We start from the raw sequence: 16,638 nt of genomic DNA, 5'->3' as shown, positions 1-16,638 counted from the left end.
GTGCAATTTGTGGACTGAGCCAAAAGGCTAGCCTGACAAACTGAACTCCACAAACCATGTTTTAGTGAGTGACTTCAACCTTTGCTCCCGAGCCCTAGGTCAAACCCATTCACCAAAGAGAAGATGGGCAATTTTAAGTTTTTGGTCTGTCCTTCCTTCCTTCCTTCCTTCCTTCCTTCCTTCCTTCCTTCCTTCCTTCCTTCCTTCCTTCCTTCCTTCCTTCCTTCCTTCCTCCCCTCCGTCCCTCCCTCCCTCCCTCCCTCTCTCCCCCCCCCCCTCTCTCTCTCTCTCTCTTCTCTTTCTTTCTTTCTTTCCTGCCTTCCGAGCTTTGAACATCAGGAAACCCCACATGCATGAAAGGAGAAAGGGTGGACCTGGACGTCGAACCTGTAGAGAACAGAGCACTGCCCATAGTTCCGTGCTATCCCCTCAGGGTGTGTCCATCCATACTGCCTCTTCCTGGCATGCCCCTCATGAAGGACTTCAGAACACCCGTGGCACACTGCCCATTCCACTGCAAATGTAAACAGGAAATCGTTTTCTGCCTGGGTAGCCCTGGTGACCCAGAAGACATGGTCATTCCTTGTGCGACGTAACTTTAAAGACACAAGAGTGAGGCAGTGGGCTGGTTGCGCAGAGCCCTGTGCGAGGACAGGGCTGGTGGGAGGATAGAGGTGGAGGAGTTCGTGGAGGCGTGGTCCCGGGGCTGTGACCAGGCCCGCCACCCACCCCTGCATTCCCTGCTCCCGTGCTCGGCTCCAGCACCCTGTCATTCGGCCTCCTGTGCTCCCATTGCGGTTTCCCTGTGTGCTGACAAGTTTTCTGGTTGTTATGTCTTGCAGCCCCCCGAATCCAAGCCCAACATCACCCCTCTCGCCATCTTGGCCCATGTTCTCGGCACCATCCAGCCCTATGCCCACCTCATCCACGTCCAGCGACTCATCCCCCGTCAGGTCTGTGGCAGGGTTTGTTTGGTTTTCTGTCGCTGCTGTTGTTCTCTCATTGGCTTGGTCCTCTCTTCATGCAGTGTTCAGCCTCCTCGTCAACTCTGTTCCCTGCCATCCAAACCTGCACTTGCTTTTTGACAGGCCAGAAGAAGCGGTTTGTGACCACCCCAGGTAAAACCACGGACGAGGACCACCCGGTTCCTGCCAGCCCGCGGCTGGTCGGGGACACCAGGGGCTCCACACCAACGCCGGGAGGAACCGTTCGCATGCCTTGGCATGGCATTTTTTTACCCCTTTTCGGTCTTAATCCAAGTTTCTGAATTCATCTCTGGTGCCTGCAATCCGGAAACAGGGCGTCTCCTGAATGAGGCGCCCATGTTAAGCCTCTCTGAGCTATGTGGACTCTCGGAGAGCTTTGGTATGAGATAGAACAGTATTGAGACACGGGCCAGCCCTTTCTTCTCTCATTTTTATCAGGTAGCATCAGGACACATTTAATTAAGTTGGGGCCACCATTCCTGCCCATTGACACAGAATTCCAGAGACCAGACCAGATACACTGAGTGAGAGACCCATCTAGCCAAATAAATGATTGAGACGGGAAGCAGTTTCTTTTTAAATTGCTCATGGCTGTGCATCTTTCCCCCAGGAATCATCTGGGATCTCAGCCTTCCGTTGCTGTGGGTCATGAATACTGAGCACCTGTGGGAATAGCATCACCTCTTTTTAAGGGTGACAGGCCCAACGGGCTCCTCTCCCCAAGGGCCATCTACCGTTTTCTCTGTCCTGATTATCCCCACAGTGAAGTGACACAGTTCTGCGCCGTGGAGCTCTTTGCAGAAAAGAATCTCTTCAAATCCAGAAAAAATAATGAATAACGATCCCCCAGCATTCCTTTGTTGTCGAGGCTCCAAGCCTGGGTCCCTCCCAAACTTAGTCTTCTTCCAGAGAACCAAAATGTAGAGCCTAATTATAACCATCATAACATTTTGGGTTTTGGCAGGGTTTTCTCATCCATCTTTTTCTCCTAAAGGGTGGGTCTAGCAGAGAGAGGCTTAAATAATTTATAAAGCTGACTCTCACTTTTTAAAAAAGAAAATCCCCCGCTATTTATATATTCAGATACATACATAACTTTATTCCCCTCCAGGCATTTCACATGTGTCATTTCATTCTATCCTGTGACAATGAGAAAAGAAATGGCCTGAACCCAATGGTAGAAAAGGAAAATAAGGTACAGAGAGATGGACAGACAGTCCCTTGACTTACATGTGAGCCACTGCAGAATTGAGGAGTTCCCCTTCTCAGACTAGCACTTTGGCTCCAAACACATGGGGAACCTCAACTTTAAGTTGCAAGCAGCTTCCAGCCCTAACATAAAGCTCTCTTCCTGTAACTTTCCACTTAGCTTTGTCCTGGATGACGGGAAAGATGACGTTTTAGTATACACTCTTGTTTTCTCCTATAAATAAGGCAGAAATTCAGACCCCATTCTCCTAATCTTTCACAACTTCTGGACACTTTGGAGATGTTTGATTTCTGAGATCACATATTATACCATGAGGCCCTAGACCTAGAGAGAATTACAATGACCAAAGATAGTCACCTCCAAAGCTCCTTACTCACTGAATAAACAAACTTTGGCATTAGGAAAATGGTGCTTGCTCATTTTCACTAAAAAGGAATAAAATCTTAATCTTCAAACATTTGTTCCTTGAACAAAATGGGGTGAGAGACCTAGGGCAATGAAATAATTCAGGGGCAATGGGGAATCTCTACTGTCTACTTTAGATATATTTACTTTAGTATCTGTGAGTTATAATGCCCTACCGCTTCTCAGGCATCTATCTCTCCATTTCCTAATATCTCCCAAAATATTCAATTTTTTTCTCCCCCTCCTTCCCTCCCTCAACTATTTCTTTCTGCCTCCTAATTGGCAGAGGGATTATGGTTACTCAGTACTGGACCCCTCTGGCCGTTGCTAGAATAGCACCATTTCCTGATGTTCTAGAGCTGTTCAGGAAGCTGCCATTTTGAAATAGACAAAGCAGAGTAAAGCTTGGAATTGGATGTCACTGAGTTATGTGTGTATCCCAAGGTAAGCACAGAAAGAGAGACTGCCGGAGAGGTAGCCCAGCAGAGGAATGATGAAGGTTCTATCCCCTAACTGCTATTACAGTGTACAATCAAGAGATGGGGGCATACAACCCATGCTCAGGCCCATTGAGGCCTTTCCCCAAATCTTCTAACAAAAGACAAATTTCAAAAACAAATTCTGAATGAGATCCCATTAGTGGTTGTATGACCCATTGTCTATTCTGAAAATGGCTTCCTCTCCCTTCCTCCAAACACATTGGTCCCCCAACACCACACCCATAATGTGCCTTTGCACCTGAGCCCCTAGAAATGGGCCTTTATAACCAAACCACTGCAGCCTGCTGGTTGATCTAGCCAGCTCCACCCTGATCATGTGCATGGTGTAGAGAGGGGGTTGTCATTCTGCAAGCTTGCAAGGGCATTTGAGGGAAACTCCTCTGAGTGCTTTCCTGGCTTCAAGCCGTGCTCAGAGGCGAAAATTAAAAGTGAACCAGCAGAAGGATCCAGCGCTTGTTCAGTGTCCTTGAAGGCCCAGCTAAGGGCTGAAAGGAAACCACCCCAAGCTCTCCCTGGATTCACCGTTGAGGTGTATTGGAGAGAGCAGGGAGCCAAATAGCCTGAAGTACTTGGTGGAGGCAGGGGAGATATTTTTTTGGACAGAGCCAATGCCTACAGACACAAACTTCCTGCCAAGATCTAACTGGCTAGGAAACCTACCTAAAACAAACTTCCCAAGGCTTTTTGAGAGGGCATTGTAGAATAATGGGCTTGTTGGAATGACAAACTTAAAAGAATAGGCTTCCTTCTGAAATTGTCATCTTTAAGATTAACAACTTTTAGAAATAAAAACAAATACTCTGAATTATAAATTTACAGCAAATAATTTCTTAGTATGTACATATAATGAAGGAACATACATATACAAAAGGTATATTCATTATTTATATGAAATTCAAACTTAACTAGGTATCCTGTATTTTATTTAGCAAACCTATTCCTAGAGAACAAGAATTTGTTTCATTTAAAAGTGCCCCTTGTAGGGCTGAGGGTCAAGCCCAGTGGTAGAGAACTTGCATAGGATGTTCAGGGAGCTGGATTTGAACTGCATATAAGTAAATAAATACATACACACATACATACCTACCTACCTACGCCTCTGCCACCCCTCCCCCCCCATTTCTGTCCATAATTAAGGGAATGAGAGAGACTCCTCCCATAGACTGTCAGTCACCTATTGAAAATAAGGTTGATCCCTGACCTTTGTTTTTATTTTTGGTGGTACTGGGGTTTGAACCTAGGGCCTGGTACTTGCTAAGCAAGTGCTCTACCATTTGAGCCACTTGTAGCCCCTGTTAATATTTTAATGCACTTATTTTTTTTATCACCTCATTAATTCTAGAAATCCAATAGTGGTGGCAAGTCTACTCCTTTTGAATGATCTTCATCAATGTAGAGATCATTCCCTTTGCTTTCTGCCTGCCAGCCACCCTAACTATTTTCCCCAAATTGCCAGTGTTTTGTCCTATTACCTTCATGTAATGAGGCTAATAAGTAATCTCTGCAAAACCCCAGCCAGAGGATGCTTGCCTTCCTGGTCTCTTTGTACTTTACCCACCTAGTCTGTCCTTTCCTCGAGGGGCAGTAATTGTGCCTCAGCACCTTACCTTTAGGACCCTGCTCCTTGGCCTAGACTATCCCCCCATCTTCTATGCCAGAACAAGCTCCACCTGCCCGGCTCTGTAGGTGGTTGGCTGTTCTAGAACAAGCTCCACCTGCCCGGCTCTGTAGGTGGTTGGCTGTTCTCACCCATTTTACAGCCAGGGACTCCTGTCCCCTCTGCCCACAACTCTTCAAAACCAAAACAGAACAACAACAACAAGAAGCAGACCTTTTACTCTCCTGGAAAACTGCACGATTTGTGTTGCCCTCATCCCCAACATGCATATTTGCTTTAGTTTTATCACAGAACATACCTGTCTTCTGAACATTATTATTTTTTTTTTTTTTACTGATAATTAGAGGTATTTTCCTGTTGGAGTTGACAAATACTAAAACTTTTTTTTCCTTCATTCCCAGTGATCTCATGTCCTTTTCTCCCATTTTCCGAGTTTCCTCCCCTGGTCATTGCTTCTAGACTACTAGAAAACCAGAGAACAGTAACTCTGATCGCCCTACTGTATAAGACTATAAGTGATTTTTCCTTCATGGAAAAGACTGGAAGATCTAAATGCTTAGCCCTGGTTCTAGTTTCCATCCATTTATGGCCCTTCTTTCCCAAAGAGAAGCTGTACTTGGTGACCTCAAGTAGTGACAGCTCTAGAATGACCTAAGAAGCCCCAGTCTGTCTGATTCTGTCTGGCCCTAGCTAACACTGAAACCTTCCTTTACAAGTCTCATCCAGCCCCGAGAAATCAGAGCAACCAGAAGCCTCACTTCATGTCTCCTTGAAACTCCTTATTGAGAAAGTGAAGATAAAGCAGATAACATACAGCCCTTGAATAAGTGTCTAACCCAGAGGATCTCCTTACTCCTTTTTAAAATTCAGAACCCTTAAATATACTTCCCTAGGTGACTTGGAGAAAGGTCAGTTGTGAGAAAGGTCCAGCCCTTAATAATTAAATGTCATTCTGACCCTTGAGAAGTCTGTAGACCACTGGGAATGAGTTGGATATCAAAGCAAAATCAACAGACTACAGTAGGATTTGTCTGTTCTTACAAGTTGCTCTGCTATCCAAGTTAGCACATTGTGGCCTTGCTTTCTGATAAACAGGTGGATATTTGTTAGGTTGGCTCACAGATTCATTTACGTATCATCTGTGAGATTTGCTGTGTGCCCTTTGCAGGCAAGTTTCCAACCGATGCTCAGGTTCTCAACCCTGGTCGCATATGCAACATACTTAGAAAGCGACATCTACTCAGTAGCTTTGCAAACGCGAACGCCTATGGTTATAGCAAGTCACAAGGACACAGACCTCTGCGATTTTCAAATGCCCCCTGAGCTTGATGCAGGACAAAACTACAGGACAGAAGAAGAAACCAGAGCAGCAGAGTGCCTCCTTCCCCTTCTCCCTCCTCCACACCCCCCTCACACCGGTACACACGTGTAATACACACACATGTGCAACTTCTCACACACACCTTCTCCATTCCCTCCCCTCCCCTGTGGGCTGAGGAGTTCCAGCTCAGGAATGCTGCCCCACCCCACCAGCAAGAGTTAGGACGAGGCACGAAAGCGCGGGCTCCTGGGTGTGAGGCCCAGACCTGGCCTGGCTGGAATTTCTTCTCCACTCACTGAGCCCCAGCTTCTGTGAGCCCATGGGGAGCAAGCAGCCTGGAGGCTCCTTCTGCCTTTGCCTCTGCTTCCTCCCAAGTCCTCTTGTTTCAGTAACGGGGTCCTGCCTGGCCCCCCACCCACCAGGGTAACGCCCCCCGATAAAAACTGAACAGGGCGCAGCTGATCCCTGCAACGCGTCTGCTTGGAACTTAAGGCTCTTTTGTCTATTTCTCACTTTTCTCCTGTGGCCTCTGCCACCTTCTCACGTCCCCACGCTTGACTCTCTGACAGCCTTGACGGGCTCTTCCCATGAGAGAGGACTAGTGACTGGCAGGGGCGGGGAAGGAGAGAAATGAAGTAGTTGGGCCTTTCTGTGGTTGAAAAAAAAAATGTTAAGTAAACTCCTATTTGCACGCAGCACACCGTTCCGGAAGGCCAAGGCCTTGTACGCGTGCAAAGCTGAACATGACTCGGAGCTCTCGTTCACGGCAGGGACCGTCTTCGAGAATGGTGAGTTTCCCATGCCCTACCTGAAATCCAAGGGCCATCCAAACAACTGGCATCTGCCAACTTACCTAGGGATGCAACCCAACAGACGGGCAAGCTAGAAAGGGAGAGGGAAGGAAGAATGGACGGGGGGGAGAGACACAGAATGAGAGAATTAAGAGAGCAGCAGCAGCAAGACTCGCGGAACGTGACCAAGCACAGACAAGTGTGCCCCCCCGCGTCGTGCGGAGCTGTCACCCGCCTTCACTGCGGTTAGGCCCTCGAGGGCTGCGCGGAGGGAGGGCTGGAGGCCGAGCAGTGGAGGAGGGAATTGCCTGGGGCTTGAGGCTGGGCTGTGGCCGCTTTCTCCTGGGAAGGGGAAGGCGGATGCGCCGTCACCGCCGGCAGGGAGACGGGAGCGCGGGCCGCTTGGGGGCTCAGACCCCGGCGCTGCCGCCTCCGGGTCTTACTCATCCTCTTTGGAACTTGGGGGATCAACAAGACTTTCCTACAGCACCCCGCAAAACTGGGAGGTCGTGCTCGCTGAATGCTGTTTTCTTGTTATTTTCCTCAAGAAACAGTTTTAAGTGATGCCCTGATTGGTCCTAACTTATTATTTACGTGAGGGAAAGTCTAGATTCTTCCCAAAGCCCAGGTTTCTGTGTGAGAACTGGGTTTTCTCCAGATGACAGCATTCTCCTTTGGGGTTAAGCCTCCTGAGTCACCACACCAACGGCTCCACTAAGGATCTGTTCTCTTTTCCTCAAAGGAGGCAGCCGCGGCAGCTAGCTGCCTGGTTTCTGCTGCCTGCCTGGCGTCGGGGGTGGTGGTGGTGGTGGTGGCACTGTGGTCGGGAACCGTCCTCGTGGGCATCTCTGCCTGGTCTTCCCGCCTCACCGGGCGGCACCGGCAGGTCTGATCCACGGCACACATCCCAGTGGACCAGCTGCTCTCCATGACCTCCAAGGCTGCGAGGGACTTCGTCTCTGTGCCCCGGTTCTCTCCTCCACGGCACAATGCCTGCCTTCTGGGGACACAGACGATGCTTCTCACATGCTTACAATCACACTGGACATGCGCGGACACTCAAGAGCTCCTGACCCTGTTGCCCTTCTTAGAGGAGACCCTGACCCCGCAGCTCACAGGACAGTCTTCCCCTGTCATGTAGCCCACCCCTGGCTTTTGACGGGGCTGTGGGCACTGTGCCTTGGTGCTGGGTCCTGACTACCTCTGAAAGGGCCTCACAGCCCAAGCCAGAGCAGTTCCAGAAGAGCTCCTGGGAGCCCACCTTGGACTGGAGCCACTACCCAGGAGGCCCCCAGCCCCTTGCAGCCGAGCACCCAGACCCTGCTTTCTGCACAAGAGCGCTTGCTGTCAGGCATGGGTGGACTGAATGGGAAACACGACCCTGAGCATGGGGGGACTCCCAGGTCACACTGGACCAGCAGGACTCGGGGCCAGCCAGAAAGGGCATGTGGCTTGCCGGGCCCACCTTCCGGGTTCTGCACACTGAAGCCCTGCACCGTGCTTAAACCTTCGCCGCGGGAACTCTCGGCCAGCCCCGCTGCCTCTCCCGCCATCAGCTGGTGCTTTCAGCCTGGCAGGTGCAGCGGGTCTGTCCAAAACCGTATCACTGGCGAGTGTTCCCCACACAGACCCAGGCGGAAGGGTCACGGCCCAGATGGAACGTGACACAGCTTTTGTGCCAGATGAGCTGGAGGGCACCGCTGTGCTTGCACACTGTGTCTGGTGGTCAGCAGGGGAGTGGCTTCTCCCTGCCGATGGGCAGGGTGTGACAGACCCTCACACTTATAGTGACTCCAGGACCAACACTGTCACCAATAAGATCCCAAGGCCAGGGACACGATGCTCCTGTCACTTCTTTGCTCTTCCCACATGGGACCCTTGATGCTTGTGGGTCTTATTTGAAAGTCTATTAGGTGCAGTCTTCTCCCATTTTTAACAGGCTTACTAAGGTACACGCGTGCCATAGAATTTATCCACTAAGTTCAACATTCACTTCCCGTGAATTGTTCTATTTATTTATTTATTTATTTATTTATCTTTGTGGTCTTGAGGGTTAAACTCCTGGTTGCCTGCTTGCTTGGCTTGTTTGAGCCATACCTCCAGTCTGGATTTTTGCTGGTTATTTCGAAGATGGAGTTTTGAGGACCTCTCTTCCCGTGCTGGCTTCGCACTGCCATCCTCTGGATCTCGGCCTCTTGAGTAGCTAGGATTACAGGTGTGAGCCACCAGTGCCCTGTCCTTGGTGACTTTTAATTGTGGGTCCTTTCCTATCCCACAGGGCACTCTTCCTAGCCAATTCATTGAGTATTGCCACCCACTATTTGGCAGTTATTGGAACTCCTATGGAGATGGAGGAGAGAGGTTTGCTAGGACACATTGGAATAGAAGCCTTCCCCGATCCTCTGTGATCTCTGGGAGTCATGACAGAGTTCATGGACCCAAGTTTGTTTTTAACCAACAATGTCAGTGACCTTTCAAATTCCCTGAAGAGCAGAGCCAAATTAAACCTGAAAGAAAAACACCTCTCTGTGTTGACTGAGCTGCAGTCGAAGATGGAGCTGACAAAACATTAATCCGCTTTTTAGGTTGGTTTGGCTCTTAATATTTTATTAGGGCCTATTCCAGAAGGAAGTGCTACCTATGCACTATTTCCTGTTCCTGACTCTACAGGAGTCAGGCATTACAGGAGAAAAAACTTGTAACACATTAGGTCTTTTCCTAGTTCTGCCTCTTCTGTTGGCTGCTGGAGATTCTGGGAAAGGGTGGCTTAGTCTGGATGCTCTGTAACTGTCAGATTCCAGTATCATTTCTTTTTCAGGAATCAGGAGACAGAGGGAGGAGCACATGGAGACGAAATCTGCCCTTTCCTAATGATTAACCTCTCAGCCTTGGGATGCTAGGGCCTGAGCTGCAGCTCTGGAGCAGCTGCTTAGTCAGCTCTTGGACTTTATGCAGTGGGGGGAGGAAGAGCAGTACTCAGAAATAACTCTGGGATCTGCCTTGGCCGATCTACTAGGAAATTGTCCACTTCCCCAGGAGCACCTGAGACAGTAATAGGAAAGAGAATCAACTTGTGTTCTCAGGAACATTGGTCACCTGGAAGCAGAGTCACTAGCGGTACCTGGAACACCCAGGTGGCAGTTGCGATAATTGGGTTTGTGGGATACTGCTGTCATCGTTGGAAATGAGCTGGGTCTCCGCTGGTGCACTGCCAAATAGGGCTGTCCTAGGTGCTTCTGCTGATGGAACGGGTCCTCGCCAGAGTGTCACACGCCTCCCGGGGTGACAGGAGAACAGCTTGAGGGTGGTAGTGCCACCAGCCCCTCCCAGGCCCTCCCTTCCCCTCTGACCCCTTTGGCCCCTTCTCTACCCAGCATGCAGAATGGAAAGCACATTCTGTTATTCCCCAGCTCACACTCCTCCAGGGGCAGCCTGTGCCTCTAGAATGATCTATGAGGCCCTTGTGGCCCTCTGACTTCTCATCCGCCTTTGGCACCACCACCGCATGGGTCACCTTCACGTTCTGAAACGGTCACAGACTTCAACCTGCAGGTCAAACTCGGCTGGTCGCTTGGTTTCTGTAAATAAAGTTTTATTAGAACAGCCAGGCGTGCCTCTTCATTTACATAATATGTAGGGCAGTGGAGTGCCGAGCTGAGAGGCAATGGTTCTCGGGCCCTTGCTGAGGAACCTGCTGAGAGCTGTTGTAAAGCGACAGGGAGGTTCTCCGCACAGTGCAGTCTTTGTCCCCATCCGCTGCTCACCTCGTTGAATCATGTGGATTTTCCATTTTTATATTCTCCCTGCCTAGATCGCTGTCCCTGTGTCTGTCTCTTTCTCTGTTTCCCCCTCTCTCCCTCCTTCTTATGTTCCCTTCCGCCCTCCTCCCCATCTTCCCTCGTCTCTCTCTCCCTATTTTCACAGCCTGAAACCATATGTTCATTTCCTGATACCCTGTCCCTCTGCAAGAACAGGATTTCTCCTGCTTCTTCTGGCCTGTGTACTAGGACCTAGCACCGTGGGATACGTGGACATGGCAGGTGCTTGAGTAGACATCTGTTAAATAAGTAAATGTATTCTAGCAACGCTGAGCTCTGCACCTCTTTCAGTGGAGCTTTCTGCCCCTGCAGGAGTCCAGCTGTCAGAGCCATAGACATCATGGTCGTCCTGTTGCCCCTGGTCAACAGTAAGCCGAGAGGGGGAGGAAGAAGCTGTCTGTTCAGGACTACGGCTTGTATGAAGGACGTAGCCGAGAGAGAGTGCGGCAGGAAGCATACCCACAGCAGCAGCTTCTGTTTATTATGTGCTTGCTGCACCACCTTATGTGTTTACGTTCTACCCTGATGCAATCAGCACCGGACGTTGGTGCGGGTCAGCCCAGAAGGCGTTTACTGAGCAACTTCAATGCACAGAGCACTGGGCGAGGCAAGGCTGTAGAGGTGAAGACCACAGCTTCTGGACTCAGATGTCCCACACTGTGATACACCTCCATTATCTACCAGCCTCAAAATGGCAGGGGGGAGATGCCCAACCTGTGGGGGCCTTGCTCTTTCATCAGTAAAACGAAGACAATAGCAGAGTTAATTCCAGATGAAAGGTAGTGATGCAGGTAGAACATTTCTTAGCCAAGTTTGTGCCCTAGTGATCATAGGGTCAACTCAGTTGATGGGTGACAGTTCTTAGCTCCTAGTATCTTCTCTGGTTGAAAAGAGGCAGAAGGGAGTGGGAGTGGTCTGTGCCTTTGGAGTCCAGCAGACAATCTGACTCCAAGTCCACTTCTACCCTAAGACCACGTGCAGATTAATGTACCTTTCTGAGCTCTGTTTTCTCATCTGGGATGATACGCTCTAGAATCATGAGGGTCAGATGACCCAGTGGCCCGTCGCAGCTTGATAGCCCAATCGGATTATGTCATACTCTGTGAGGCAGAGGGGATCCATGAAGGTTGCCGAGCCAAAAAAAAAAAGGCAACCTATAGCCCAAGACAAAAATCCCCTGAAACATGAGACCAAGAAGCAAAGCCTCACTTGTCAGCAGTTTGTTAAGAGGACCGTGAGTATGATGCAGGGTAGAATAAGAGCCTTCTAGAAACCTGGAGGAGGAAGGCGGCAGGCACACGTGATTCCATGACACTCTTGAGGAAGGAGGTGGGACTTGGGCTGGGCACTCAGCCGTGAAGACAGGAAGCAGAAAGAGGAAGGTAGAGCCTGGGGGGGGGGGGTGGGGGCCTCCTTCCGCTAATAAGATGAATTATCTTCAGTTTTTTTCTTCTAAAGCAACATGGTTTTTATGCTCCCCCCCCCCCTTTCCTCCCTGATCAATTAGTTATACAGGGTTTTCTTTTTGACAGGGCCATATAGGTACACAATGTACCTGATCGGGGCCACCCTCTCCGTCTCTCTCCTCCCTTCCCTCTTCCCCCTTCCCAGACCAGTTTCAACAAGTTTCACTTCGTTTGAGCAGAAGGAAGGGAGAAGGCAAGAGGAGAGTATAAAGGATAGACATGTTCGTTCTCATTCTTGCTTTTCAACACAAGGGACTAAACTTGCCAGCTCGTGCTTGTTTTGCAGGCACTGTACCACGCGAGCCATGCCTCAACCCCCTTTTGTTTTGGTTATTTTCAGGGTTGGATGCAGCTTTGTGCCAAGGTCAGCCTCAGACCTAGGATTTCAGGCATGCCTCTCCACGCCCAGCTTATTCTAGATCAAGCCCAGCTTTCTCAAACTTCAATTCTCCCATCTCTGCCTCCCAAATATATATGGGTATATCCATATATAGTCTATATGGATATATAGGCATGAGCCGGTATGCCTGGCCTTCCCAGGAGTGTTTTCATTGACCTGGACGGGGCCAGGAATCCCTAGTTTCAGTAAGCAGCCAGGTGAGGTCGTGGCCATGGTTCAACACTGCACTTCACCCAAGTCTGGCTTGAAGACTGTACCATCAGCAGACTGACACAAGGGCTCCTGTGAAGCGTGCTGCTTGGCTTTTAGTTTGGAGAGCCTCCCTGGTCCCCTTTGATCCTTCCCTTCGTCTGTACATTCCACCTCTAATGTATGCAGTAGCACCTCCGTACCTGGGCTGTTTGAACAGCTGGCCAGGAAGGGAGAAAGGCCTGAGAATCTAGACTTGGTACATTTGGTGGGGCAGCAACTCAACTAGGAGCTGTGCTCTAAAGTAAAAGAGGTCATTGTTTTCCCCTCAGCGGGCTGGTTTATTCTATGTCATTTGTTTTGGGAAGTGGGCTTGCTTTGTTTATTTTGGTTCTGAACGTGAGATTTCTGGAAGCTTCAGTGGGCATGGTGATCAGGCTCTAGCTTGGGTTTTACTAAGATAGAGTCTCCGGAACTAGTCCATGCCTGGCCTTGTGATGTGGAGTCCCCCTCTACTCTCACGGAGCATTTACAGTGGATGTGATTCTGTGCAGCCTGATTGAGATTGGCTGCTTGAATCCATACAAGAACCCACTGGAGGGAAGAGATCTGATTGTTACTGCAGCAGAAATACGTGGGGCAGCATTGGCTGGATGGGTGGGCAGAGACTAGGGGCATGGGGGTGTAACTTAGGGGCTACCTGGGAGTGCTTTGGCGGTGTGTGATGGTCTACGCTTTCTCTCCAGCCTCTTCTTTGTGTAGGTTGCGCTGAATCTAAAGGATCCTTGATACTTTGGCTTTGTTCTCCAAGCCTGGTAGTAAGAGGTTGGCCATGATGTTGGAGGCCCATTAATAGATGTTCACCCTTGTCTTTTGCTAAGGAAGCATGCGGGGTGTATCCAAGTTTGATCGCTCCACCTCCATGGAAGTCCTTGTGCTACCTCCCCATTTGCTTCCTTGGTTTGTTTTTGCTTTTGTCCCTACAAACCGAGACTAGAATTATATAGTAGTGTTGGGACGGAAATGCTTTTCTAAAACAAGCTCAGGAAGGCACTTAATTATCCCAGGAAGGGAACAGGGGAGAATTCATTCTCTCCAAACAATCTCAGATAATTGGAGTTTTCCTAAAACATTTAGAAGAAATGCCTACCATGCCCCAGAGAGACCTGTATGCCTTTCCCTGGTTCATAAACACCATCACCGCCTCCCCTACTCTGCAGTGACTTCTCTCTTCCTTCCTGCTATTGATTGCTCTGCAGACTCAGCTGGATTTTCCCATTACCATTATAATATCAGTGGTTTCCATGGAGAGGGCTTGTGATGTCACAGAAACAGATCTATATTTTGGGACATTAAAACATCAGAGACAGTGGCTTTAAAAGTTGGGGTAGAAGGAAGAAGGGAACACAGCTTTCAGACCTGTGTATAGGGAAGGGGAAATTCTAGAGCACAGGAAAGAAAAATAAGAAAGAGTGTGGGTGGAACAGGAGGAGGGCATTCAAAAGCTAAAACATGAAAGGAAGTCAAGACAGAATCTGCAAAAGCATCAGAAGCAGAGGTAAAGATTTAAAGGGAAGTAAAATGCATGTTAAAGCTAGGTATCAGTCACAACGAATTCTCCTCCGTCTCCCGTGGGCACTCCTCTTGCTGGTGGAGTTGGTCGTGAGCTGTACGTGAATAAATGGGTTGGTGGATGGGTGGATGGACCAACAAATGGCAGATAAGTGGGTGGATGGAGCACCCCGTATAACTAATTAAATATAAATCTGTTGCTTATACTTTAAACCGGGAACTTCAGAAAGTCCACAAAACCCCGAAAATTGCATGTGGAGTTTGAATGTCTTAGTCTGTTTTCCACTTTTGTTGTGGTTGAGCACAGCCTTCATCAGAAGACTTATAACCCCCAAAAGGCTAAGAACCTCTGGCTTAACCCAGTCTTAGAATTATGTAAAGTAATCAGCACCCACTCCCCAAACTCGCACAGAACACAGCGCACATTCACCTCGTCCTCTGCCTATAATGTCATCTCTTCTCGCCCTCTCTCCCCTCTCTGTACAGTTCATCCGTCTCAGGAGCCTGGTTGGTTGGAGGGGACTCTAAATGGAAAGACTGGCCTCATCCCGGAAAACTACGTGGAGTTCCTTTAACTATGGGCCCTAGCAGAGCGGCTGAGCTTTATGTGGTCTCCATGGCAACTGCTCCTTCCAGTGTTGTGGGCCACATCTCATTGAGAAAGCAGGAAGACTGCCAGTTGCTACCTGTCAACAAGAATGTGTCCGAGAACTCACCTCTCCCTTCTCCATCGTCATCTCAGCTGGCACGTGGCAATGCTGCGAGAAGCAAAAGCCCATTGGCCCAAGAGGCCATTTGCTTGTGATAACCTAGGGAAAGGCTTGCAAAGCTGTTCTCTTGTGAGTGCCCTAAATAGCGAGTGCTGATTTTGTGTCAAGTCACTCAAACCCCCAAACTTTGGAAAGCGGGAGTAAGGCGTGAGTAGCCCCCAGGAGCACGCAGTGTTTGACAGGGCACCACCAAGCATCTCACTCCCAGACCCAGCGTGGGACTCGTGCTTTTGTTTACAGCTTTCTCTCCACCTCTTAGTCTTGGAGACCCACAGTGCTGCAGGCAGCTGGGTCCGTCTGTTTGCAAGTAGGATGGAGAGCAGTTACAGCTCTGTTTCTGTAAGATTTGATCTTTTACCGTCTTTAAAGCAGCCTTTGGCCCATCAGCAGCAAAAGTGAGTTCATTCCTCTCATGCAAAGGGACACACATACCCCTCACTCACCCCTCCTGAGTGAAGAGCTTCTCTGCGACTGCCTAGTAACCATGGCAACCCAGCCTATTCTAAAACCAAACCAAAAAATACTTAACACACTGTCTTTGCACGGCATACTTCTTTTTCTCTTCCCATGTTGGTAGTTTTCTGGAATGGTCTTCCAAATATGAAGCAAAGGATCAGAGAGACTTGGGCTGGTCTACCTGGGACAGACAGAAAACAGCTGGGGCTGTTCCCTTCCTGATAAATTTGAGCAGCATTGGGATATATTTGGAACAAATCCAATTACCCCTGACAGTTAAAGCACACACAGGCTTGATATTTTTGTTCCCCCACACAACTGCTGTTTGCTGTAGGGGGCAAATGCGCTTCTCTGAGCTATGCCATCTGACTAGTCCTCCATGGTCTCGCTTTCACCCGTCCCTACACCTACTCTCGCTGTCGTTCTTGTCTGCACCATTACTGAGCAGCCCCTTGGCTGTGCTCCAGGCCCCTGAGCGCTGGTTCTCTGGGGACAACTCCTGCACTTGACCTGTGGCCTCGAGTTAAGGACGTCTGTGTTCACTGCCACCCAGAAAAGGGAATTAATTCTCAGGCTTTCCAAGCATGAGCTTCACATCACAGTCCACTGTGATTCAGGAAGACCCCAATAGTTTGGGCGTGAAGGCTGGGATGGGTCCCCTGTAAGGAAGGGGATTTCCTAGATGACAGGGGCTGTGGAAGATTGCGTTGGATGGGAAGTTCCATCTGAACATTGCAGAATCACTTGGCCTCCAAAGAACCAAGTCCTCCTACTCTAGATGTGAATGTCCGTGAAGAGGACTCTAGGCAGACTTACCTGCAAGCTTCGCAAGAACCCCTCCCGGCAGCGGGGCCCAGGGCAATGCTTCCTGCTTCTGGAATTCCGTTAGGGACCTTTCAAGAAGAAGAAAAGCAAAAACTTGAATTGTGTTGAGTTACTGTATCTTTTACTTTTTTTTAAAAAAAGATAAACTTGTAAATAGAGTGATTTGGAAATACTATATGGCAAAGTTTTATATTTGATATTCTTGAAGCTAGTTGCTCCATACATTTAGGCTTTGAGTGCTGAACAAGCCTTTTAGAGGGTGGGAGAGAAGGCGAGACTGAAGACTGTAAGGTCATTGACCTCTCTCTGGC

At 49.1% G+C, this 16,638-nt stretch overlaps 1 protein-coding gene across 1 annotated transcript in view; it reads left to right on the top strand.

Annotated features, from left to right (window-relative positions):
- Arhgap26 (Rho GTPase activating protein 26) overlaps positions 1-16,414 on the top strand; it is a 395,353-nt gene extending 378,939 nt beyond the window's left edge. Inside the window, exons 21-23 of the mRNA XM_048331455.1 lie at positions 843-953; positions 6,737-6,828; positions 14,763-16,414. Coding sequence (XP_048187412.1) covers positions 843-953; positions 6,737-6,828; positions 14,763-14,851 — 292 coding nt within the window. The 3' untranslated portion in view covers positions 14,852-16,414. The remainder of the gene's footprint in view (positions 1-842; positions 954-6,736; positions 6,829-14,762) is intronic.
- Positions 16,415-16,638: the final 224 nt, after the last annotated feature.

Source organism: Perognathus longimembris, chromosome 22 (genome assembly GCF_023159225.1).
Source record: "Perognathus longimembris pacificus isolate PPM17 chromosome 22, ASM2315922v1, whole genome shotgun sequence".
Taxonomy (NCBI): domain Eukaryota; kingdom Metazoa; phylum Chordata; class Mammalia; order Rodentia; family Heteromyidae; genus Perognathus; species Perognathus longimembris.
Note: the sequence above shows the minus strand (reverse complement) of the source record. Positions and strands in the feature narration are given on the sequence as shown.